Genomic DNA, 26167 nt, shown 5'->3' on the forward strand with positions numbered 1-26167 from the left:
GCCACACTTGGAATGGCGTGTCCAGGTCTGGGCCCTCGAGTAAGAGAGACATTGAGGGACTGGAGCATGTCCAGGGAAGGGAGCTGGGAAGGGTCTGGAGCAGCAGGAGCGGCTGAGGGAGCTGGGGGGGCTCAGCCTGGAGAAAAGGAGGCTCAGGGGGGACCTTCTGGCTCTGCAACTCCCTGACAGGAGGGGGGAGCCGGGGGGGGTCGGGCTCTGCTCCCAGGGAACAAGGGACAGGAGGAGAGGGAACGGCCTCCAGCTGTGCCAGGGGAGGGTCAGGTTGGACAGCGGGAGGAATTTCTGCATGGAAAGGGAGGTCAGGCCTTGGTAGGGGCTGCCCAGGGAGGTGATGGAGTCCTGGTCCCTGAAGGTGTCCAAGGCACGCCTGGACGTGGCGCTCAGAGCTCTGGGCTGGGTGACAAGGTGGTTGACAACTGGTCAGAGGCCGGACTCGATGGTCTCAGAGCTCTTTTCCACCTCAGCAATCCCTCGGCTCCCTGTCTGATAATCCCGAGGGGATCGGGGGGGGGAGCGCGAAAGCGGGCGAGCCATGTGAGGCTCTTGTCCAGCAGGGGGCGCTGTGCGCGCCGCCAGGGGCGGGGCCGGCGGGGGCGTGTCCTACCCGTGCCCCGCCCCCCCCGCGCTGTCCCCGCTGCCGCTCCGGGAGGCGGCAGGAGCGCCGGCGCCATGGTGAAGATCGCCTTCAACTCGCCCTTCGCGCTCAAGGACGAGCCCAAGAAAGAGGCGGCCGAGGCGCTCGTGGCCGACAAGGTGCGGGCACGGCGGTGTCGCGGGCGGCGGCGGCGGCGGCAGCAGCGGCGGCAGGAGCGGGGCGGTGTTGGGGGGGAGCGGGAGGAGGTGAAGCCGCCGCCGCCATTTTCTCGCGGCCGGGCCGGGGGAGGCGGCGGCGGCGGCCGCGGGGCCCGGGCTCGTGTGGGGCCGCTGCCCCGGGCGGGTGCGGGAGGGTCGCTGCCCGCAGGGTGAGGGGCCGCGGTGCCGCTGTGCCGTGCCGCGACACCCCCGGACGGCACCGGGTGTTTATCTCGCAGCTGGGCCCGAGCCAGCGCCGCGTTTCCTGATGGGGCTTTAAACCTCCCAGCCCGTGCCCAGGGGGAGCGTGGGGAAAGGGCCCCCCCGGCAGCGCCTTCCAGGCAAACAAAGCGGGACAGCGCTCGTCCTGCGGCGCCCGGAGCCTCCCGGGGAGGCGGCTGAGTGGCGCTTAAATTAAGAAACCTGCCATAAAGGGTTTTAAATAGAAACCCGGGCGAGCGCCCTGCGGTTGGCTTTTCCTTCCCAGTGAGCCGCGCGTCCCTGGCTCGGGTAGAACCCTCCCAGTTTGTGGGACATTCGTTTTGAAGGTGCCTTGCTTTTAGTCGGAGGAGCTCACCCTCTGGGTAAATACAGCAGTGGCTCTGGAGGGGGAATGTGGGGTGATCCGAGTTTATTTGTAATGAAGGAGTAAGGAAACTTAAAAAAGCAACAACAGAACTTGTGGAGTTGGACTCTAATGTCTGGGTTTTTTCTTTTTTTTCCCCTTCTAAGCTGTAATCAGGAAAGGCAGTTGGCCTTCCAGCCCACTCAGCCTCACCTGAAATAGCCTCCCTTTAGAAGGAGAAGGGATGGAGAGTGATTTTATTGCTCAGTGCACTCTTCTGAGGTTTAGGACTTTTATGTGTGCAGGTTTAATACCGTAGCTCCGAGTTACAAGATCAAAAGGACGGAGAGAAAGTAGGGAAACAGGGTAGATAAATAATTTAAATTTTGAAGATGTCATTAATCAGTTTCTTGTGGAACAAACTCATCAGCTACTCCTGAGGCAACTTCTTAATATATATATATTTACAGCCCTGTACCGTGCAAGTTCTGAACATAATAGTTCTAATAAACACCTACACTCCTTATTTTCTTCTCGTGGGAGCTGCTCCTCTCAATTTGGAATATTCTCATTGTTTGCACTACGTGGGTTTTTAACAGCTCTTCACTCTGACTTCAGGGCTTGGAGTTGCCTGTAAACATCAAGTTCATAATTTTACTCCAAGACAAACTTGTTCGAGTGGTTGTTAATGTCTCCTTTTTGCTGGAATATTTGTGCAGAGCAAACAAGCTTAAGGGCTCATGTTGGCTGAAACAGCACAATAAAAGTCCCCTGGAATATCTGCACGAAGAGGTTGCAGAATACCCTCCCTGCAGAGTCTTTGGGATGGGACTGACTGGCAACAGTGTTAAAATAAGTGATTTTTCTTTTCCTCTCTTACTCCTCATTTGTAACAAGGTCTAAGCTTGTTACAGCTTAGCACTGCATTTTCTGTGTAGGTTTTTTAATGATTTTTATCTGTTATTTTTGAGCAGAGGTTTTGTAACCTACTGGAGCAAAGTCTTCTTGTGTTCTCGGCTCTGTCAGCCCTTCAGGTTGAGCTGTCCACATTGCTGCTTAATGTGCTAAAATCCCTTTGCTCTGTTTGAAATAGGTGTAGTGCCAGTGCAGCTAATTACATGTCGACATCATCCCGGCACTGGGATGGCTGGGGTGCCAAAACTGCTGCAGACTGGTGTGTTCAAGTAGTGACAGGCTGGATGAGTAAGGCACTGAAAGGTGTAGGTTCAGGTGGGAGAACGTGAAGAGAACAGAATTAATAAAGCTGGTTAACCCTGAAAAATGCTTTTCACGTAGCACCATATAAATGTGGCATAATTCTGACTTGAAGTTGAGTTTGCTTTTTCAGGTTTTTTGTTTTGTTTTGTTTTGAACAAATGCTTATCAAGCCAATTGTAGCAGCTTGTGTCTTGCTGAAGCAACATTTTTGTGTTTGGAGGATGTGCGAGTGGAATGTGGGAGTATTGACTTTCACAAAACAGCTTGGGTTTTGTTTCAGGACTTGCATAACTGATGTTTGACTTTTATGCTGCTGCATCTTGCTGAGCAGGGAATATGTGGAGCCTTGGTGATAATGCTGTGGCTTGTGAGCACAGGTCACTTCATGTGCTGTGTTCTCTGGGAGTGCAGACAGTGGGACCCAATGAAGGCCATGGAAGCTGCTGTGCCCAGTCCAGCCACTGACTGGGAGCACCTCACAGGAAAAGATCTTTTACTGTGCAATCCAGTTTTCTTCTTTCCTGACCAGTACAAAGAGCAGGTCTTGAAAGTGAGCTACTAAATCCCAGAATCAGGAACCACTAAAGGGACATACTTGACCAAATACAGAGGTTATCTAAATGTTGTGGGTTTGGTTGTTTTGGGCTTTTGCCTTTTTTTTTTTTTTTTTTTTCATTTGAAAGACCCAAACACAGTGTGTGTTTGAAACACCAAACCATCAGAACAGACATTTCCTTTGGGCAAAGTATTTTTGCTGTTCCCCTCTCCACTTGGCTTGTGTCAGCCTTTCACCTGGAAGTCTGGGAAGGTGCTGAAGGAACTCTGGAGGGTTAAATCTGCCATTCAGACACCACCACTGCAGTTCTGGTTGGTATTGCTCAACTCACCACCATGTTATGTGAGAGTAGTTTCCCTTGGGTGCAGTCATCTTGTGTTTGAGGGAACACCAGGTGGGGGTAGAACAAGTTATTGGACTAAAGAGGGACGTTTCAGGCTGCTAGAAACAAAACTTCCTGGGATTTGGGTAGAAGAGGCAGTATTTTGAAGCTGCAGGGTAGGATGTGCCACAGGGCCTTGTTTTTATTTGGCATAGTTGGAAGCTGAGTTTAAGCTGACGAGTGGTTTTCTTTCAGAGTGGACTTTGCTTGTGCCTATTAAAAGTTCTTAAACCTGGTGGTTTGTGCCAGTTGTCTGTTCCCCAGCCACCAAAGTCGCATCTTGGCTTCGTCTCTTAATCCAGCTTTGTGAGGAAAAGTAGTGCTAGTGCACGTGATAGCAAGAGGAGGAGAGGGGAGAGGCCTGAAAACACTCTGTTCCTCAATGACCTTGATCTACAAATCCTGCTTTTTCTTTGAACTATGTTGTAGCTGCAGCACTGTATCTTTATTATTAAAGTTATTTAAATTTCTTACACTTCAAATAGTTTCTGGACAAGGGTTTGTCTAGAAAACATCATCTGACTAAGAAAATACTCTCAGGACTGTTTGAAAATTGATCTTAATCTGATGCAGTAATATTTCATGTAAGTCTTTTCTTATTGTATGATTCTGGCTTGCAGTTCTCACAGATGATGATGGTGGGTCAAAGTGAAGCAGTCGATAACAGCTCACTTTAAATTCAGAGCAGCTGCACTTTCTAAGTTCTCATCCCTCTTTATTTCAAGGACCCAGAAGTTGCCACACACAGGGGTGAAAGCTCGTCTGGAAGATGCCTGTTGACTCTGCTGGGTCTCGCCTTCATCTTGGCGGGGGTGGTTGTTGGAGGAGCCTGCATCTACAAGTATTTCATGCCCAAGGTAATCTCCAAGTTCTTTTTTGTTTAAGCAGCAGTGAATATAAGAGTGTAATTATAAATGGATTACACTACACTAGAAAACCTTCAGGAAGTGGGATGTGAGGACCGCGGTGTCCTTTATAAGAGCTGCAGGCGTGACAGACCCGTGCTGCGTCGCAGCAGAGCTGTCAGAGATGCAGCTTTCAGGCTCGTGTGCTGTGCCTAACCAGCCTGCTCTCCCAGCACAAGGTGTACCGAGGGGAGATGTGCTACTTTGAGAACGAGGGCCGGGAGCGGGCGGCCGAGCCGTACTTCCTGCCCATCGCCGAGGAGGCCGAGATCCGCGAGGACGACAACATCGCCATCATCGACGTGCCCGTGCCCAAGTTCTCCGACAGCGACCCCGCCGCCATCGTGCACGACTTCGACAGGGTGAGGCACAGCGGGCACGGCACCGCCCCGGGGCTGCCACTCTGGGGCCTCACAGCTCTGCCAGCGCGAGCTGCTCTTCGGGGTTGGGTTCAGTGTGGGGGATATGACCCCTTGAACTCTGCAACAGGATTAACTTTGCGAGGGTGTTGGAGTCACGTGGGGGTGAACTCCTCTCCCTGAGTTGTTTCTCAGGACGATACATCTCCCTGCCATGCAACTTTAAATGTTGTTGCCCATGGGATGTCTGGAAGTGCCACTTGCTGTTTGGTCAGGAACCCCCTGTAAATGGCAGTGAGGGTAGAAGAATATTGTGAATGTGAGCTAGGAAACTGAGGATTCAGCCTACGGCTTTGCCAAACTTACAGCAAAATGCAGAGTTGCAAACAGGTGTGGGCCTTGGAGAAGGGAATTGAAAAAGCACTTGAAGCAGCTGAAACCTTGACCTGACAACGCTGTGTTACTTGCATGGGTTTTCTGTGAGGCCAAGATGGGAGGATGGCTTTAATTTGACTTTTTTATTGAAGTCATGGCAGTAGTATTAACATTTATCCTTAGTCAGCTGTAAAAGCTCTGGTAGGTTGTTTGTAAAGCCAAGCTTGGCCATGTTGATAGAATAAATAGATAATTCTGGTTTCTGCAGTTCTTGTGCTCGGTGGTAATGCTGATGAGACCTTCTAGAGCTTAATACTTTTCCTGAAGAACTATTTACAGGGAATGATTGTTTCTCAGCAGCTGGCTACCTTTTGTTTGCACTGTACCTAATTAGACCTCTTCAGTTTTGAGAGCATGATCACAAATACTTCCTCTGTGTTAGTACAAACTGTACTCCTTTAGAATTATGATAAAAACTGCTTTTATAGTCAGCTTTCTATTCTGTACAGAAGTTTTGTAAACTATCACCGTAACCACTTTTGGCTTGCAAAGCTGTTAACATTTCAGTTCTCACAGTAGACAGTTCCTGAATGCATCTCTTGAGAGTAGCTGTGTGTGATCTCAGCTTCTTCAGCTTCCTCCTTAGTCCTTGTAAAGCTGTGTTTTAATAATCCAAGGCCCCCTTAATTAATTGAAACCTTATTTTTCTAAAATAGCTTTTGACAGCGTATCTCGACTTGCAACTGGGCAACTGCTACGTGATCCCGCTGAACACGTCCATAGTGATGCCTCCAAGGAACCTGATGGATCTCTTTGCAAAGCTGGCGGTATGTGGAGCTTTGCTGCTGACTTGTGCTGACAAGATGGCTTTTGATAAGAGAGCTGGTGCTGCTCCTGAACTCCAGGCTCTTACTGGAACAGTCCTCCTGCCATCAAAGTCCATAATCCCCCGGCTCAGTCACTGTGCTGGAGTTAAGGCCAGCTGTCAGTGGATATTATGTTGAGTAGATTCATGCCTAATGCTCTTATTAATACCTGGCTTTATGAGAGCTGAAAGCAACCAGCAGATAATGTTAAATTTAGCTGTTAGAAAGGAATTTGATAAAGCTCCAAATATCATTGAAAGCCTAAACCTGAAAGTTCCTCCCGGAAAGCTCGTTTGCCCCGTGAGAGTTTTGATGAAAAGAACAATGGTAACTTGTTCCCTTGTTGTTGGCACTGCAGTTATGAGCTCACCACAAGCATTTGGACTCTTCAGTCACTAAAACTGGTGTTTTTCCAAGGTGACTTATGGGTCAAGTTCATAGAGCTTACTGCTACTTCCCAATTAAATGCAGTACTCAGTTATGGGGTGTCAAATGGACTTTTTAAAAAAGTCATTGACTGTTTTAGACCTAATTCGAGAGGCCACTGGTCTTGTTTGCTTCTTGAAGACAAGCTCTGTGTCTCCCTGGAGCGTCTCCCTGCCTCTGTTTTTAGGAGTTGCTTGTGAGGGGTGGGAAGCTGTTTGTAGTGCTGTGATCTTCTGATGAAGCCTTTTGTGTGTTGCCCTGCTTTTTTTATATTAGAAATATATTGCCTCAAACCTAGAACCTTTCACAATACTTTGTTTCTCCTTTAACTGCAAACTTTGTTGTGCACAAATAAACTTGGCCAGGTTCTGTTTACATTTGCTTCAGGTGAGGCCGGCAGCGTTGAGGTTAAATGTGCTTTGTTTGGGTGTAACTGCAACTGTTTGAAATGGCCTTTGTCAGGTTTTAACTTCTCTGGTATGCAGCTGGTCAAGCCCAGCATATCTTAGTATTAAATAGAAGGAAAGCTGCAATCTGCAGCCTGAAGCCCTTCCAAAACAAGGAGTAAAATGTAGAGGTTTGTCTGTTAGCAGAAGTCTGTATCTTCAGGTTTTTTCTCTTTCAGACTGGCTCTTACCTGCCTCAGACCTACCTGGTCCGTGAGGAGATGGTGGTCACAGAGGAGATTGATAATGTGTCTGATCTGGGCATCTTCATCTACCAGCTCTGTGTGGGAAAAGAGACCTTCAGACTCCAGCGCAGAGACCAGATCCTGGGTAAGTTCCCCTCAGTAACAAAATAAATCTATTGTTCAGTAGGGAGGAGGGAGATACTTAAACCCTGGGAGTTTTTACACTTGGAAATCTGAGTGCTGAGCATGAGCTGAGGCCAAGCATAGATGTGCTGGCTATTTCCTGTGCTTCCATGTATGTGTCACTTGAACATGCTGAGAAAGTTTCACTTACAGAATTACTGGAATTTAAGCTTATTTCTGTTATGTCTTTTGGTTGAAGTTGTAAGTTAGTTTGGCCCCAAAATTCATATAATCCGTCAGATAATGTGAGTCTCTGTAGGTGCAGCTTATTCTGTCACTGTCCTATCTCAAACTGGGTTACAGGAACACCAAGTACAAACATTATCTTCTGCTTCACTTGCTCTGAAAAACAAAGTAATTGAACAGTGAGCTCCGGACATCCCAGACTTCCTCTCTGAAAGAGGAAGGACACTTCAGAGGAGCTGCTGAGCTGTTCCTTCGTTGCCTGTCTCCTCCTGCCACCCTGCCATTCTTAGGAAGAGCCTGAGATGTCAGTGCTTTTACCTTCTGGGAGGAGGCCTGGGGTACAGAAATCCATTGCTGTGAATTTTGGTTCACTGTAGCTCTTCAATCATTTCATATCTGCTGTTCTCACCAAACCCAGGGAGCTAATCCTTTGTCAGATAGAGCCTTTCAGAATGCAAATGTTTGGTTTGTTGGAACTCTCTGCTCCTGTTTTCCTGCCAAGCTCTTAGGCAAGAGTTCCCTCAGCCCAGTTGCAGCATCAGGAGCCACATGTGCTGCTTGTACAATGTCCTGTTCTGGATGGAGGGCAGGCTCCCTATGTGGGAACATAGAAGGGATTCTTTGTAACTCATGGTGTAGGGCACGTGAAGGCAGAGGAACTGCTGCCCTCCTGGGAGGGAGAGGCACGTGTCTGTGAGCTGTTGGGAGGATGATTTTTGGGAACAGGGCTAAATTGACAGCTGCTGTCGCTGCAAGTCTGCAGACAGTACTGTGAAGAGTGTTTGTGATGTTTCCTTAAATCATCCTGCTAGAGCATGTTGTTGACATCTTCACTGCAGAGTAAAAGATTTCTACAGAATTCTCGCACAAAAGAATTCTGGTAAATGAATAATGTTTCCTGGTACTGTTGCTGTGTTATAACTCTCCTTGTTTGCCTGTGGAGGGGAGAGGGTGGAAAGTCAAGTCAAACAGCAGCCTGCTGCTGCTGAGGAGAAAATTGTTCAGGGCTTGTCTTGCCTTCCCAATCACATTTATTATTATTATTATTATTAACAACAACAACAACAACAATAATAATAATAATAATAAAGCACACCTTTATTGCAGTGTGTCCGAGCCATGCACACATAAATCAGAAACGGATAGACTCCTTTAGCTTCTCTCATGTAGCTGTTGCTGCTTTGGCTCTTGGATTTTGTAGAGTTCCTGGGTGATCTGTTGGATCAAACTGACCTCAGGTTCTGTGACAGTTCCCTGGATTTCTAACTTGAAGGCCTGGGAGAAACCAGACAGGTCATCCTGTTAGATGGGCATTGGAAACTTCATCTCCATCTTAATGCCTTGGAATTGCAGCACAGCCTGTTTTAAGTGTTTATAAACTACAGCAGTGCCCTGCTGGGTTTGGTTTAAGAGCTAGTACTTCTCTTGGTTACTGTGAACATTCTCTGCTTATGAAGCAATGCATAAATCTTCTCTTAATTGCTGAAGTGCCTTAGGTGAGCAGCTTGTCTTTGATTCTAGAACTGCTCTGTTCTTGTCCCCTAGTGAAGAGTCACAGCTGATACAGGTAAACTGCCTGGGTCAGACCCAATGCTGGCATGTCCCAAAATAGAGAAAATCACTTTAGTAGTGTTAGGAAAAACTTAAAGGGAGGTCATGAGCTGAGTGGCAAATCCTCCCAAGGTGAAGGCAGCTCTGCAGAGCACACCCTGGGAAATGCACACTGGGTGGGGGATTTCTGATGGAAAACAACCCAATGCCAGGCTCTGCTGGCAACCCCTGGCTGAAGAAACACCATGTACTGAGTGATGGTATCTTGCTGCTGTTTGTGATGATCCAAACCCGGCAGTCCTTGCTGCTGGGCTGTGGCTGTGCTTTACTCAGCTCTCGTCCTCTCTCGTCCCCAGGTGTGCAGAAACGGGCAGCAGAGAACTGTCACTCCATCAGACACTTCGAAAACTCTTTCGTTGTTGAAACAAAGATCTGTCAGCAGTGAAGGGTGGTGGATGAGAGGTGACCTCTTCACACCTCCCTTGGGAAGTCTGAGCGTTAGACATCGACTTCTGAAATTAAACCGTGCAGTGATAATCAAAAGCCTTATGCATCTTCTGTGTACTGCTTGTATTTCAAAAGACAAAGTCACCATTTCAGCTTTCGTTGATCCTTGGTATAACTTTTTAGTTGTCTCATGTAAAACTTAAATTGGAGTAAGGGTTTTCTTTTTTAGAAGGCTAATACCAGTTTATCTGTTGAATGTGTTTGATTTAGTGTAACCTGGGAATGGCAGAAAAATATATATATATATAAAAATGTTAACCAGTTCCTTGGCTGGAACCAGTTATGTTCACCTTAACTTTCACAGAATGATTAATATTAATAATCTGTGGTTTGCACATCTTGTGTAGTTCTGTAGAGTAGCTCTGCGCTCCCTGTCCTGGCTCAACCCCCCCGATCCGGATCATTAAAGGTTTATTTTAACGACCATGTGTGAAGCATGTAAAATCCAAGCTCAGTGACCAGAAACCTTTAACACTACCCTGTTTCTTTTGTGCAATTACTGTATTGAATTCGTATGTATATTTGGAACCTTCCCCGAGCTTACGTTGAGTTCTTCTCCCTCGGTTTGGTTTTGTGGCATTTAGTTGTTAGATTTGGATAGAGTTGCTCTTAAAGCTTGTCAGTATTTTTGGTTAGGACTTGGTTTATCCCGTAACTTCCTCTTTCAAGGATCTCTTCTGCTGTAGCTCACTTGTGAATGTGACTGTAGTTGTAAACTTAAACTACTCCAGCTTATATAAACTTTTTAGATCAACTTTTTATGAGCAAGTAGCTTTACTGCTGCAGTCAGAGCAATGTTCCTTTTTTTTGAAAGCTGCAGTTTAAAGATAACCAAGAGTTAGTGTCCTGCAGTCGATAAACTCGAGAGTTTTATTAAGGGACTTTATATTGGCATAAATTCTGCAACCCTATAATAAATGTTTCTCTAAAACTTTGGTGTTTGTGTGACTTCCTGGTGCTCAGAGGTGAGGGGAGTGATGCTGTGGGCCTGGGGCAGCGTGCAGTGCTCTTCCTTTTACCCCTCTTAATCTCTTTCTCAGCTTGTGAAGCTGGATTTCCTCTTCCTGGTGCTGTGGAAATGCTTTGTGGTGCCAAACAAGCTCGAGGAGCAGAGGGAAGAACAGACCCCTCACTCCAGCTCTGACTGCTGTGTGAAATGCAGCCGTGATCCCCACGGGGAGCTCTCGCTGTGGTCAGTGCTGGAAGCTGAGCAGAGCACTTAGGGCACAGCAAGGCAGGGGTGTCTTTAGCAATTCATTTGAATACTGGTGTTGATGAGGCTGTGATGGAAGGTTGGCCTGTCCCAGTGTACCCAGGGCACTGTTAATGAGGGGGTTGTTCAGCATGTCATGATAGACTGAGACAGTGGAGGGTTAATGAGCAGTTTGGGGTCAGCTCTGCCCCTGAGCTCTGCTGGGCTGAGAGCTCAGAGAGAACAGTCCTGCAGTGAAATGTCTGTGACTCAAAGAGCTAAAGTGTGTCCTGACCCCTTCTGGCTTTCCTGGAAAGTGGCTGGGATTATACAGCTGGAAGGAAAACAGCAGGATTTCTGTGCAGAGGACTGGGGGGAGTGAGAAGTGGCTGTAGGAGTCAGTCATTGCTCATGAAACTCTGCAGAGGAGAGAACACAGGAATTCTAACGCAGAGACCGACACAGCTCTTCCCCCGAGGTGTTGGGTGATGCCATGCAGAGGATGTGTCCCAAAAATACAGCTTTGGCTCTAAAATAGTGTGTGTAGGAGAGTATTCATTATATACTTGAATTTACTGAAATAAAATGCTGCAGAAAGCTGTAATCACTGTCACAGAGTCAGGTTTGCTTTCCTCAGGAGTGTTGCTGGGGGAAGCAGCTGCACTGGGATGTTTCTGCTCCAGACTTGCTGTGTGCTTGGGCAAGTGGGGATTCCCTCCTCGGGATTGTCTGGGGGACAACCAGGATGGGTTTGTTTTGGTAGCCTGGAGTGGAAGGGCTTGGAAATGTGTTGGTTGTGGAGAGCAAGAAGCGCTTTCTTGCAGCAGGAGGTTTGATTTTATGGAAAATAGACCCCAGGAATTGTTCCTTCCAGCTCAGAGTGTCTGTGCAGAGTCTGGCCACCTCCAGCCATGGACAGGAGTGCTGGACCTGCTTCCAGAGGGGCTGAAACACTTTCTTTTACCTTTGCCTGGTAAAGCTTTTAAAAGCAATGAAGTCAGTTCCTTGAGAAGTCATTAGATGTTCCAGGCAGGGCGCCAGGACACGGAGGAACGGATTGTTCGTTACCTGTTCCCGCAGTGAGAGGAGCTGGGCTGCTCTCATGTGTGATCTGTCCCTGAGCATTTTGGGCTGGGTGTCCAAGCCAAAAGACTGGAGTTTTAAGGTATGCCTGGGATCTCCTCATGCTGTGTCTGGCTTTGAACATGTCCTGTGTTCAGCTGGTCTGTAGGAAGCAGGAGGGAGCACGAGTTGGAGCCCTTTGCACCAGTAGATGGCACAGGCAGCAAACATTTGGGTGTAAAGTGTGCGGAACTGGTAAAGACTTGGTGTATTCATCTAACAGAGAGTTTTTCAGGTATTTTGGCAAAATTGAACCTTAAAATGATTTGATCAGAGCCTCCTTTAGCTGATTTTTAGTGTCTTTGCTTAGTTTTTTTTAGTGAGGATCGTTTTGATCATACAACTGTAACCTGTGCAAAACCCTGTTTAATATCTGGGTAGGACTGCACTGCAGGCATGGGTGTGGTGATGAAGGGATGACACTGCTGGGATGCAAATGCAAACTTATTTACTATAATAGCTTCCTTTACATGTGTGTTTACTGGAAAAGCAGCCAGTGTGCACAGGGCAATCAGCAGCTCTGCAATGATGTATTGACAGTTTATTTTAGCTTGCAGGTTGTTTTTCTGACCTGTTCATTTACATGTAAGTTTTAAATACCTTTAGCAATGTTAAGTTGGCAGTCCAGTGCTTTGGATATTTCCTCTTCCAGCATTACATGTGATTTATTTTTTTTTCTTCAAGTTCAAGGACATTAATCAGAAAGACACAAGAGAAAAATAATTATTAAGAACACACTTGGATTTGTTACTCGGAGGAGGTGCCGTTGACCTTTGCAGAAGCCTCCTGGCTTCATGTGACTGTGAGGTGTGGGTGGCTGGTGGTGACAGAGCCTTCCATTACAGGAGGTGCTGGTCTACACTTAGAACTTCAGAATCTCCACAGGGGAGGTGCTCTGGTCCCCTTATCATCTAAGAAGGACATGGAACTGTTGGAGTGAGGCCAGAGAGGCCATGAAGCTGATAATGATAATGCCTCCCCTGTGGAGGCAGGCTGTGAGAGCTGGGGCTGTTCAGCCTGGAGAAAGAGAACGTTGTGTGGAGACCCCACAGCACCTTCCAGGATCTGAAGGGGCCAGCAAGGAATCCAGGGTGACAGGAACTGGAGTGACAGGACAAGGGGGAATGAGTGAAAACTGAAAGAGGGGAAATGTAGGTGAGATATTAGGAAGAATTATTTTACTGTGAGGGTGGGGAGGCCCTGGCACAGGTTGCCCAGAGAAGCTGTGGCTGCCCCATCCCTGAAAGTGTCCAAGGCCAGGTTGGACCAACCTGGGCTAGTAGAAGGTGTCCCTGCCCGTGGCAGGGGGTGGGACTGGCTGGGCTTTAAAGTCCCTTCTGACCCAAACCATTCTTTGATTCATGGCCTCTTCCGGACTTGTTCCAGCAGTTCTGTGCCCTCCTTTTATTGGAGGCACCAGACCTGGACACGGCACTCCAGGTGTGGCGTCACCAGAGCAGAGCAGTGTGGGGCCACATAAATGGGGTGCAGCCCCCCAAACCTCCACTTTGGGGCTGCATCACCACCCTGGGAGGGCTGAGCTCCAGGACAGGTTTGGAAGGATTAAAGCTGCTGTGCCTGCCCTAGTTCCAGGCCATAGAGGGGTGGCTTTGCTGCCAACTGTGGCACAGAGCCCAAATGCCAGCACTGATTGAAGCTTCCAGGCTGCAACGAAAATAATTACAATATGGATAATTACAGCCGCATAATTTCATTAAAATTGGTCCTTCATTAAGTGCATATATTTGTGATATTGCCTAGGCAGTACAGATGGGTGTATTTCCTGTCTTGAAATAATTAGAGGCTCTCCACCTAAACTCTACCTCCCAAGGAAATTATTTCTTACAGTTCAACTATTCTGTTTACTTAGGTGTATTTTCTCTCTTTTTGTACTGGGACACCCCCAAGTTCCACGTTAACAGATGTGAAAGTGAGTTTACTGTCTGAGAACTCCTTCTGACTGTGGATGTAGATGTTGTGTCTTACAGAAGCATTTGGGTTCCCTTGAGCTGTTCCCTTTTAGGCCTTGGTGACGTTTGAAGCTCTCTGGGTTAAGCCCACGGGTGGACACCTGATTCTGGAACAAGGAACTTCCTTCCCACAGACCTAATCCCTTGTTGGAATGGAACCAGGTGCTTTAATTCTGGAGTGGGAGCATCAGCGTGTGGGATCCATCAGGAATAGATCCATGGATGGAGGAGGTCTCGATGGGATATTGGGAAGGAATTCTCGGCTGGGAGGGTGGGGAGGCCCTGGCACAGGTTGCCCAAAGAAGCTGTGGCTGCTCCATCCCTGGAAGTGTCCAAAGCCAGGTTGGACAGGGCTTGGAGCAACCTGGGCTAGTGGAAGGTGTCCCTGCCCATGGCAGGGGTGGAACCAGCTGGTCTTTAAGGTCTCTTCCAACCCAAACCATCCTGGGATTCTAAAGGCTGTGGAGGCCTGGAGCTCACTGTTTTTTCCTACACTCAAGGCCCTCAACCAGAAACTCTCTTTTCCCTCAGTCAAGGGTCTTGATCTACAGGGAAACTCAGGCCTGAGCAGTGCCCCAGGAGCCAGCAATCCTGGGGACAGGCTCTCCTCAGCCCAGACATGCTGCCTTTGCCAAACCACCTCCACCAGCACAGCTCCACCATGGAAAACCCTTTCAGAGAGTCGGGAAGAGGAAGAGATGTTTCTGGAGCATCATCCAGAGATCCACCCGCTCCAGTGGTGACCTGTGACTTGTGTGAAGCTCTGAGGAGGGCAGAGAGCCCTCAGAGGCCCATGAGAGCAGCTCTCAGTGCAGCACAGATGTAGCTGATAAGCACAAAGGCTTTCCTGTCTGGGGTGGGTGGGAAGGGGCCGTTACAGCTCCGCTCCCACCACGGAAGCACCGGCGCTGCTCGGGTGAGAGGCTGAACCTCCCCCGGCTTTGGGGGTTTTTTTGTCACTGTGAGGAGGCAAAGCTGTAACTGCTTCAGCTTCAGGCAGGGTGACAAGGCTTCTACAGCTCCCTGAGCTCAAGGAGCGTTTGGACAACGCTCTGAGGGACAGGGTGGGATTCTTGGTGTGCCTTGTGCAGGGTCAGGAGTGGGACTTGATTATCCTGATGGGTCCCTTTCAATTCAGCATATTCTGTGATTCTGATTTTTAAAAAATTAAGAATTAATCAGTGAACAGGGCTGAGGACATGAGGGTGACAAAAGCTACGACTGCCAAGTGCAGAGAAACCAAAGCAGGGAATTAATTATTTATTGCCAAGTTACCACTGGGATCATCACCCCCCCAGAACCAAATCACCTTCCTCTTCCCTTCCCTTCCAGGGGATTTTTGGTCATCAAGTGGAAGCTGCAGGTTTCCCTCACTACAGGGAGGAGCAGTGACATGACTGCATTTTATTACTGTTGTTTGGTTCTTGATGCTTTAAGTAACTGGCTTTTTTTTATTTTTCCAGACGAGATCTCCTGGCCACTGCTGTAGATCCTGTAGGTCACATTCACAGAGCTCAGTTTATCACCCCAAAGACTGGAGCTCCTGTGCCCTGACTTAACCAAACACTGCTTTGACAGGTCCAACTTATTTTTTCACAGGTTTTTATCAAACCATCTCTGACAAGATTTTATCTCTTTGATTTTGTGCTGGACAGGGTGGTCTTGTGTGTGGGTCACTGGCTGTGGGTTGGTGTGAGTGCCTTTGTGCCCAACAAGCTGGGGACAATGCTCATTTTTGGGCTCTAACAGCAAAAAAGGAAGTGAACTGTGCAGTTATGTGTCAAAATTTGCTGCTGCTGCTGCAGCTTAACCCGGGCAGGAAAATCTAACAGTTACAGAGAAACGAGGAGGCTGCCCAGGATGTTGAGCAACCAGCTGACAAAATAGCAAATAAAACCTAGTGCTGATAAAAAAAGACATGTAAGGGGGGGAAAATTCTGCTTAGGTAAGAGGAGCTGTAAGTCAGCTCTTTTTGTGCTGAAAGGAGATATTTTGGGTTCATGAGCAGTGGCTGGTGATGGCAGAGGAGATGAAGAGGGCACTGGAAATGCTGGAGGAGCTGTGCCATGGCCATTGGCACGTGGCTCTGCTCCCACCTCCAGGGATAGGAGGTGGCTGGAGGTCCTGAGCATGGTGAGACCTCACCTCCACCACAGCACGAGTCCTGCAGAGGAGCTGAAAAGGGAACCAGTTGCTCCTGGTGCAAGAGGGAGGGACAGCAAAGATGCCATCACGTGATGGCTCAAAGCAGCAGAAGTGTGTTTGCCAGCAATGCCATATAGCCAAAATAGGGAATTCACTGCCACCAGACTTCAGGAATTGGGCGGTTCAGGTGTTGGCTGAGCAGTTTGAGGGGCTCTGCCCTTGTCAGGGTGTGAAGAGGAACACGGGCAGAGAAGCAGGTGTGTGCTCCCACTTCTGTGCCAGCCTTCACATGCACGTGCAGTTCAGGTCTCACCATGAGTAACCAAAGCCCCAGTGCACCCATTGTGGTGACAGGGGCAGAGGAAGCTGAGGAGTGCAGCCTGGGGGGCGATGAAATCTCCTGCAGCTCTCAGGCTGGGAGGTGGGGAAAGCCCATGGAAACGGCACTGGGATGGGTGGTGTCAGAAATACACCCAGAGCTGCTCCAACCAGCCCCGAGTCAGCCTCACTCGCCTTGTCTTCTGTGTAAATAAGACTTATCAAAACCCTTAATGCTCTTTTTAAACAGCTTAAGCTGCCAAAGCATCCCCAAGACCTTCCCTGGCTCTGTGCTGCTGCCCTGATGGCTTTTCTTTTGGCCCAGCCCAAATTAAGCCTAATTCAGTGTCCAAAAGCCACTTGTCACTCCAGCACAGACTCAGCCTGGTGAGATCATTGGCAGAGACCTCAGTGCTTTGCTCCTCAGCGATAACAACCCTCTGGGGGCAGAGCTGCAAGCAGAGGAAATACTTCATGCAGAGTAAAGGGGATGTTTTGGGGTATTTTTTCATGCTCTCAGTTATGTTCTCATTCAGATTCCCAGTCCTGTGCTGAGAAGAGATTATTCAGATTATATTACTCAAAAATCTTTCCAGAGAAAAGATTTTCATGGGAACCTCAGCTTCTGCTGGCTCTGAACAGACTGATGGAGAACAAAGTCCAGGTGAGGAGTGGGATCTTGCCAAGCACAGAGCTAAGAGCTGGGCAGAACAGCCACCAAACAGCACTTGTTTCTGCTGCAGCAGTGCTTGGGCATTGCTTGGCTCCTCCAAACCTCCCCTGTGCCACGTGCCATCCCCATGTGAGACTTTCCTGGGTGGCAGAAAGGCAGCAGAGAACCTCCCTGCTGGTGTGTGATTGGTCTGGGGCATGAAAATACACCTCCTGTTAATTTAAGTGCTGCCTTGATTCTCCAAAAGTCCATGGCAGCATCTCCTGGGGCTTGTGAAACCTCAGTGATGGAGCGTGTGGCCAAACAGATCCCACCTGGAGCAGAGGTGCCACAGGGAAGGGCAGGCAGGTCCCTCCTGGACTCATCCCCACCCCACTTCCTGTAAGAAAGAGATGTTTAATTCTGATCTGAATAACCCCCATTGCTGTGGCAGTGGGTGCACCCATGGGATTTTCTTGGGGGGAAACATCAGCTTGTTGAGGTTTCTCTCACTGACCAATTTCTGAACTTCTGACACCGCTTTTTGTAACATCTTTTTCCCCTCGGGAGCTAAAAGTAGCTCTGGGGGGTTGGACAGGTCCCCTCCCGTGGGGACCAGAAAGGGCAGTGATGGGCTTGATTCCTGCAGCTTTAGGAATTCTTATTGTCCAGCTAAACCCACCCCTTTGCTTTTCTCCTCAGTGCACAAGAGAGAAGTTAAAATAATTTTGCCTCTGAAATGTTCTGCAGGTGCTCAAGAGGCATCAGCAACCCGGGTGCTGCCACGTGTTGGTCCCTGTAAGTGTGTGTTGGTCATGGAAAAGGAAAAGTGGGCCAAGAACCACATTTAAAAACATTTTTAAAAAGGATTTATTATACACAAGAGGAAATACAAAAATAAATATTTTTTTTTCACTGTTGTTAACGTATTACAATGTACTCTGTGGTTTCCTTGATTTATCAGTGCTTTCTCAGCCTTCACTCAGGTATAGAACTGGCTCAGATTCCTGTAGGAATGAGGTGGTGGAGTTTTGTTTTATTATCTGGAAGAGTTTTTGAAAAGAAAAAAAGAAAATCTGTGTTCTGATGCTCTCTGGGCTCCACATGATTTTCCTACAATATTTATGTTTTTCCTATAAATTATAAAACAACATTGGCATAAATAAAAACTCAGACTGTCACAGCATTTTACATTCAAACTGTAACATTTCAAATGTTCACAGAAAAATACATTTTACAAGAAGGAACAAATGAAATCCCAAAGTCCCAAAGCTTCTGTGGCTTGATTTTGAAGAGGTTATTATTAAAAATACATCCACATTTGAGCCTTTCTTAGTAATCACTTATAGCCTCTTGGGTGGCACCTTTGACTCTGCTTCACAGGGAGTTTCAAAGCAAACTCTGGAAAGGTTTGGATCCTCTGACTGTGTTTTAATCCTGCTAATGAGGAGTGGATGTGATCTGTGGGTCAGTTATCAGTGAAAGGGAAATAATTTGCCCCATTTTTGGTGAAAAGAGGACCTGAAAGCCTGAATAAACACCCTCCAAACACAGCCCCCTACACAACATGGCTCCAAACCACGTGACTTTCCAGCCAGAAATGGGAACTGATGGCACAAAAATAGTGTCTAGAAGCTTCAATGACTGTGTGATTTGGGGGTCTGTCATTTGCTACACCCCAAAAGTGAGGTTTCTTTAATTATTTAAATGGCAAGTCCTTTGGGGCCACTTTTTGCTCCTCACTCTGTGGTCAACGTGGCTGGAGGCTCCTGGCACAGGTTAGTCCCTGCTGGATTGTCTTGTGCTTCAGAAATATATAATATTGTGTCATCCTGTAATTTTTTTGGCTCAAATTCATTTTGCATAGCAGGAGCCCAAAATCTTTGCTGCCTCTTGCTGAAGTGCATGACCAGGACGTGGCTGGGAAGTGCCACAGGTGACAACAGGGCACAGCATCACTTCTGCCACGGGTCCTTGTCCTCCACCTGCTCCAGCCTGCCCAGCTTAGGAATGGAAATGTTGTTATTTATATTCAGAGAAAAATTGCAACTAAAGTATTAAATCAACACGTCTTTGGTCAGGTTTGGGGTTTGGGGGGGGGGGGGTTGTTTGTTTACTCCAACCCTCACTGAAAGCAGAAGTTTGCCTGAGTCATGGGGAGAGCAGTGGGCCAAAGCCCAACATCTAGTGAGTCTCTATTCTGTGGTGTCCTCCATGAGCACGTCCCTGGAGTGTTTCCTGGTGTAGCTGAGGTGGTGGAGCTGGATGCTGTCGTGCAAATCCTGCCTGGAGAGGCGTCTCCTGAACTCATCTGTGGTAAAGTAGTAGATGACGGGGTCGACGCAGGAGTTGAGGCTGGCGAGGCACAGAGCCACGGCGTGGAACACCGAGATCACCTTCTGCACACAGCCCCCCTTGATCTGCTTCGTCTTCACAAAGAAGTCCAGGGGGAAGCCGATGTGATAAGGTGCAAAGCAAATCAGGAACACCAGGGCGCAGGTGAGAATCATCTTCAAAGCCTTTTTCTTCTCCCCCAGGTCGTGCAAAGCAGAGTTTTTCTCTTTTAGTGACAGGATGGTCTTCCACGAGCAGTACAGGATGATGAGCAGGGGTGTCACGAACCCCACCAGCTCCCCTATTGTCATCAGCGTAATGGAGGTGGGAAGGTCGAGCTCCTTGATGGGCAGATCCACGAAGCAGGTGTTTTTGTTATCCTTGTGGAGCCTGAGGAGCGGGAAGGGCAGACAGGCCACGCAGACCACGACCCAGCCCACGACGCTGACGTAGATGTCACAGACACGCCTGCAGTCGCTGAACCTGAAGGGGTGCATGAGGAACAGGTACCTCCTCACGCTGATGCACACCAGGAAGAAGATGCTGGCGTACATATTGACGTACTTCAGGTAGAAGCAGAGCAGGCAGAGCCCTCCCCCGAATTCCCACGTGCCCGTCAGGTAATAGAAAATCCTCAGGGGCAGGGACAGAACCTGCAGTAAATCGGCGATGGCCAAATTGATCATAAATATCACGGCCCTTTTAGTCTCCTTCATGTACCCGTAGAAGACCCACAGGGCCAGTGTGTTTGCTATGAGGCCGGGGATGAGGATCACCGTGTAGGTGACGGCGTAGTAGCGCTTCAGGTCTGTCTCTGTGCAGTTGGAGCTGTTGGTCATGGTTGCGCTCGGGGCCCGTGCTCAGCCCCGGCATCATAACATGTCCCTCAGCGTGCCCTGCAGCCACCTTGTCCTCAGCTGCTTCAGTGAAGTGTTTCAGCCCTGGAATCCCTGTGTGAGGGTCTGGTTCCTGGCTGCTCTGGGGAGGAGCTCTGTCACTTTGGGGTGAGGGAGTTAATCCAAGCCCTGCTCACGTGCCATGCTCATGCTCCCTGTCAGATGGTACCAGCCCTTGCTGTGCTGTCCTGCAGGATGGGCAGGGAGGGGATCCACGCTGGGAAGGGCATTGCCGTGTGCCCAGGAGGGCAGGGCCTCACAGAGCTGTGTCTCTGTCACCTTTTGGGTGGCATTTCAGCCACTTCTCTCAATGCAGGAATTCAACAACTGACGTGGCCCCACAGCTGGAAGACAGAAAGATGCAGTTAGAGCATTGTGGGGAGGCACAGGTCAAACAGAGCCATGGGAACCTCTGTCCAGCAGAAACCTTTGTGGCTTTGGAGATGGTCAGCTCTCCTCCTGCCTAACAAGAACCATGCCTTGTCCAGTGGAGGTGTGAAACCACTGAGGAATAAATGGAAAATGTGTTTAATTGCTGCTACAAACCAGTTCTGTTGGTCTCCCTGTGTCCAGGCACGTGGCTGAGATGCTCCGGCGAGCGCCGTGCCTGCCTCCCCCAGGCTGGCTGGGACACTCTCACATCACACTCCCCTGTTCTGCCCAGGAAAGCCCTTCTGAAGGTTCAACCCTCCCCACGGCCAGAGGTGGCAGAGGGAGATCTGCTCCTGGTGTAACACGTGATGGGACACAAACATTTCCCACTGGAGCAGCCGCCACGTCAGGAGGGGAAGTCACAGCTCGGTGGCTTTCACCAAACCAGGGTCAGCTTTTTCATTTCTGCTCATAAACAGAACATGAACCATCCCTGCTGCAAGCAGGGACAATTGGCCACTTATTGACCACCTTCTGCTGCACAACAACCTGCAGTAGAGTGAATCTGATTTTCTCACAGCTGCTTTTTCCAAGCCTTTCCTCACCCACCCTGGGACTGCTGGGGCTGCTGGAAATACCAGACACTGGCACTAAGGGGATTGTGGGTGGACTTTGTTTCAAATTGTTTGCACGGTAAAGAGCTGATGTTATCTGAATGTGCCAGACACAAAAACCTCAGCCAGCTCTGAAAAATCTGGAGGAAATTCAGATTTCTGCCCAAACTCTCTCAGGTTTGCCTTTGGCTTCTACATGAAGAATTAACCTGCAGGTCTAAGTGGGAGAAGTTTGGAGGTACCAACCCAGATGCCAAAGGCACAGTTATTTAATTTTAAAGGTTTTAATTTATTTTTTTTTCATTTGAAAGGTAAAATGACACCCTGCTGCAGTCCCTGCTGGTTTTTCCTGTGCTTTGAGGTGCAGGCATTAAAATGTGAACGCTTATTAACAGTGCTGATGTTCAATACTTGGTGTGATGGCACCGAAACTTTGAAGTAGCTTTGAGTGGAAACAGAAAATATTCTACAAAAGGAAATGGTTGGGGGGAGTGCAGCCTTTCTGTGTCTGTTTGTGTAGTTTCTCCTGCCTTTTCATCACCACTGAGTGATGATTCCAAGGAGACTGAGACAATCTTCCTTCCTTGCAGGGAGCCAGCATCCACAGAACCAGTGGAGCAAAATGGCTCCTGAAATAATCCCATTAAACTCCAGGAGCAATGATTAATAAACCATAGAGAAACCAGCTTTCAGCTCAAAGACTTTCCAATTCCTTTAGCAATTCTCCCTCCAACTTCCAATGCACAAACCTTTAGGAATGTGAGTAATCTCTTTATCAAGCAGGAAAACTCACTGGTGCTCACCTAAAACCCCTGGGGTTTTATCCATCACTGGTGGGTAACTTGGGCTGAGGGCCTTGATTTCCATTTGATGGGGCTTGACTGGCACATCCCTGGGAGTGTCCAAGGCCAGGTTGGCTGGGGCTTTAAGGAAAGTGTCCCTGCCCATGGCAGGGGTGGAATGAGATGTCTTTAAGGTCCCTTCCAGCCCCAAACCATTCCATGATTCCATCAGCTCCTTGCCTGACATTTGCTCCCAGGCACCAGCAGAGGAGCTCAGGTGTCATCTCTCCCTGCCCAGATGGCAGCACAGCTGGCACCACTGCACCAGGCTGAGCATCATCCATGGGGCATCATCCATGGGGCATCATCCATGGGGCATCCAGGGCAGGACAAAGCCCTAAGCCCACGTCACCCAGCTCTTCCTCACAGTGATTTCTCTAATCTTCTTTTTTTTTTTTAATTAATTTAAGGCAGCTTGTCTTTCACCTCTTGGCAGGGGCTCCTGTCACCCACTCAGGGAGACTCAATCATGCTCCTTTTTCCTCCTGCTGCATTCCCACAAGGGTAAACTCACTTTAACTCTGTGTCTGGGCCATGAGACACACAGGGGGAAGGACAAAGTGCAACCCCAGCCCATCCACAGCCACTGCACACACATGTGCACACTCATGTTTTTCCTGCTGTGCCCCAGCTCCTGCACTTCCCATCCCCACTGCACAGCAACTTTCCTGGAACTCCATGCCCTGCTTCCTCCAGCCTGGCCCTGGTCAGGGATGCACTGGGAGCACCTTCTGCCTCTCCCTGTGGCACGAGGGGTCCCAGAAGGCCCAGCTAAAGGCGGGCAGCACTGAGGGTGCTCACCCAGAGCCCCCAGAAACACCCTTGGAGCTCGGGGAGAGGGGTATAAAAACTCAGCAACGTGAGAAACAGTGCTCTGGAAATCCCAAACAGCAACATCACAAAGTTCAGCCCCACGTGCTGTGTAAAAACCAGCAGGAGGCTAAAAAAAGCTCCAGAAAGAGGAAATTTTGTTTCGTGTGCTCCATGCTTGCTTCCCCCCAGCACAGAGGGGCAGGGGAGAGGCTCTCCCCAGGCACAGCCCCCTTCTTCCCCTGAGTGGATTTTCCCCCTGATTTTGCCAAGGAGACCCCCCAGGCAGCCACGTTGGGGCACTGGACGAAGACTTTGTGCTTCATGAGGCAGAGGCAGCAGGTAAATTTTGCAGCCAGACCCTAAACGAGCTTGTTACATCTGGCCATGGCCTGTGTGCAGCATCTTCCACGTGCTGAAGGGCAACCCTGTGGCCATGTGAGCAGTGCAGGGGCTGGGATGTGGGAGCAGTCACTGAGGGGTCACACCTGTGGGCTCTGCCCCGTGCCCTCATCACAGCCCATCACCCCCCTCAGAGCCCATCAGGGCTCAGCAGCTACACCTGAGGGTGCTTAAAAATCATGAGTCAACCCAGGGGCTCGTTAGCAAGTCCTGAGGGTTTTACCCCAGGAAAAGCTACAACAGCCCTTAAACCCAGCTGGGTGGGGGAGAGGCTTTAAATCCAGCCGGGGGGAGGGCAGTACATGTACAAACATGTACAGTTTGGGGTGCTGTCCCTGCTGTGGGGTTGTGTCTGGAACCCTCTTGGAGCTCAGGTTCCCCCAGGAGCTGGGATGCTGTCCCACACCTCCTGCTCCTTCCCAGAGCCAGGGTGAGGGATCAGCCTGGATGGATCCTGCCCCCAAGCACCGTTCTTGCTGCTGGCACAGGTGAGCTGTGGGTGCCAAGCCACCCTGGGTTCAGTTTGGGGCTGTGTTTGTGCTGTAAGAACACGTCAGGCCTGTGCCAGAGGTGACTCGGGCACAGCAGCAGCACCCTGGTGTCACCAGCTGACTTACCCTTCTGGGGGGAGCTGGGCTGTGCTGCTGCCTGGCACCTCTCTTCTATTTTAACTCCTTCTCCTCCACAACCTAAAATAAAAGCAGAACATGCACATGGGTGATACGAAATGGAAATTTAGTTTCCTGCTGATGCTGCGTTGGTGGAGGTGGAGTGAGGGTGGTTCTGTCCCCCCGTGTGGGTTCTCTGGGGGTGTGGGGACAGGGCCCAGTGGTGTCCTGTGCTGGGCTTCTCCCAGTGCCCACTTGTTCTTCAGCTCACCTGAAGTGCTGCTGTCCTGTTTTGGCAGAGATAACTATTAGTAACTAGTGGGTATTAATTAATACTAGGTATTAACTGAGAACAGAAGTCACAGAACTAGAGACTGATCATTGCACAGGTTTTCTTTTCGATTCTTTTAATTCACATCAGGGGAGGATAAAAGCTTCTCTGCCTTGAAGCAGTTTCCTTGTAAATATTTGTGGTTTGTGTCTTCCTCCAGAGGGGCAACATTGCCCTTTGCTGTATTAACTGAATTCCAAGAATATACAGGAAAACATGGTGGGATTTTTGGAGTGTCCTGTGCAGGGCCAAGAGCTGGACTTGATCCTGATGGGTCCCTTCCAACTCAGCATATTCTATGAAATGCTCTGTTTTAATGCCATATGAAATACTCTGCTTTGGCCTTTTAATCCTTTGCAAAAGCTCCTGTCCTCCTTTGTCAATATTAATCTTGGTTAAGAAGGGAAAAATAACGCAGAGCAGCCGTGCTGTGTGTTATCCTAATCCCCCAGCTCTCTTCTCCTCCCTGGCACGCCCCAGCATTCCTGGGAGATGTTCAGAGCAAGGAGCACCAAAGCTGTGAGTTTTCCACCCAAGTCACCAGGGCACATCCCCCTGGGCTGTGATAAGCCTGCCTCCTCCCTTCCCTGATTCTTGCAATTAAGTGGAAAAAGACCTGTGGAAAATTCGTGTGGTGCCTCCTATGAGGAACAGACCACTTGGGAAAACCCATGGGACAAATCGAATGAGACAAACCCCAGGAAAATCCAGAGCAGTGAGAGAATTGGGTCAGTTGTGGGGATGGGGCTGCGTGGCCTCAGAGTCCACTTACAAACAAGTCCCACCCCAGGCAGCTGTGGGTTTGCAAAGGCTGAGAATCACTGGATTTGATGTTAATCCTTAAATTCAGCTTCTTGATGCTCACATAATGATAGCAGAAAATACAGTTTGACACTTTATATCTGGATATTTTGGCTCCAGCCATCCCCCTGCTCTCCCTTGGGTACTCAGAGCATCCGTGAGCAGGCACAGGAGCTCGCTCTTGCAAAACATGAGTTATTAGCTCCTTACCTGTACCTGGGCTTACTCTGTCTCCTGCCTTCTGCCCATTAACTTCTGGAGACACACAGGGTTGGTGCTAAGGCAGGACCCTCCTGTCCCTCCCTGGGGTGTCCCATCCCCTCTGAACACTCCCAGCACCCGCCAGAAGCGGCACCGGCTCTGTTGCAGTTATCGAAAACAAGCCCAGTTTAAACCCTTTAGCTGGAACCAGAGCTGGCTGGGACAGAGGGATCAGTCCTACCTTTGCTGTCCTGCCAGGCTGCTCCGTGTGGCCCTGTGGGTGCTGCCAACAGGTCCCTCCCTCGACGTGCAAAGCAAAAGTGCAACTGGTGGAGCTGCGGCTGCGCCCGCGCAGAGGAACGGGGTGGGAGGGCACCGCTTTTGGGGTGCTCCCCCTGCCCTGGGGCCTGCCTGGACCCTCCTCCTCTTTCCTTTTCTATTTTTGTGCTTTTATGTCTGTATTTGTAGACCTGATGGTGGTTTCAGGGTGTTTTGGGAACTGTTGCCCCAGTAGCTGCCCTTGCTGTCAGAGGAGGGGGTCTGGGGATGCTCGACCCCTGGTAAAGCAGAGCTGGCTCCCAGGGGCAGGTGCCCACTGGCAGAGCCCCTCTGTGAAGGGCACGGGGCTGAGGCTGAGGGAGTGAGATGCTTCATCCATTATTTTCCTTCCCCTCGCTGTCCCCTTCTCTCTCATCTGGATGTTGTTACCCCCGTGCTGCAGTTCCAGTGCTCAGGGGGGCTGATCAGGGTCAGGTTTGGGCTCCTCCAAAAGCAGCAGGTTCTCCATGGTCGTTATTTTCTTGTTCAGTGGATTTCACGGAGCAAACCAGGGTGAGAGCCGAGGACTCTTCCAAGAGTGCCCTGAAGCGGTGTCACCCATCCCCAAGTTCCCGAGCCATCGTGGTCCCCATCGGCAGAGGGCAGAGCTGGCTCTGGTTTGATTTTGAAAAGCGGCACTTCCCCGGTTATCCAGCTGGGGACTCCAGCTCAAGAAACATTAGAATTACCACCTCTTAAGATCAAGAGTGATCACT

At 49.3% G+C, this 26167-nt stretch overlaps 2 protein-coding genes across 3 annotated transcripts; one reads left to right on the forward strand and one right to left on the reverse strand.

Moving 5' to 3' along the window:
- Positions 1–607: 607 nt before the first annotated feature.
- Positions 608–10454, forward strand: ITM2A (integral membrane protein 2A). The gene is made up of 6 exons (XM_032701911.1): positions 608–774; positions 4260–4391; positions 4613–4801; positions 5890–6000; positions 7091–7241; positions 9373–10454. The coding sequence occupies exons 1-6, from the start codon at positions 691–693 to the stop codon at positions 9459–9461; spliced, it is 756 nt and encodes a 251-aa protein (XP_032557802.1). The 5' UTR covers positions 608–690; the 3' UTR covers positions 9462–10454.
- A 7335-nt stretch (positions 10455–17789) lies between these two features.
- On the reverse strand, positions 17790–25446 carry GPR174 (G protein-coupled receptor 174). Of its 2 annotated transcripts, XM_032701909.1 has the most exons (3): positions 25375–25446; positions 23810–23881; positions 17790–20496 (listed from the first exon to the last, which is right to left on the reverse strand). In XM_032701909.1, the coding sequence occupies exon 3, from the start codon at positions 20093–20095 to the stop codon at positions 19118–19120; it is 978 nt and encodes a 325-aa protein (XP_032557800.1). In that variant the 5' UTR covers positions 20096–20496; positions 23810–23881; positions 25375–25446; the 3' UTR covers positions 17790–19117. The 2 variants fall into 2 exon arrangements, with proteins under 2 accessions (XP_032557800.1, XP_032557801.1); XM_032701910.1 differs by lacking the exon at positions 23810–23881 and having other exon boundaries at positions 25375–25434.
- Positions 25447–26167: the final 721 nt, after the last annotated feature.

Source organism: Chiroxiphia lanceolata, chromosome 14 (assembly GCF_009829145.1).
Source record: "Chiroxiphia lanceolata isolate bChiLan1 chromosome 14, bChiLan1.pri, whole genome shotgun sequence".
Lineage (NCBI taxonomy): Eukaryota > Metazoa > Chordata > Aves > Passeriformes > Pipridae > Chiroxiphia > Chiroxiphia lanceolata.

Excerpts from the sequence above, each read along its gene's own strand:
- ITM2A (XM_032701911.1), top strand. The coding sequence starts at position 691 with ATGGTGAAGATCGCCTTCAACTCGCCCTTCGCGCTCAAGGACGAGCCC. Across the intron at positions 775-4,259 it reads AGGCGCTCGTGGCCGACAAG|GACCCAGAAGTTGCCACACA; the intron begins GTGCGGGCACGG and ends CTTTATTTCAAG. Across the intron at positions 4,802-5,889 it reads TCGTGCACGACTTCGACAGG|CTTTTGACAGCGTATCTCGA; the intron begins GTGAGGCACAGC and ends TTTCTAAAATAG.
- GPR174 (XM_032701909.1), bottom strand. The coding sequence starts at position 20,095 with ATGACCAACAGCTCCAACTGCACAGAGACAGACCTGAAGCGCTACTAC.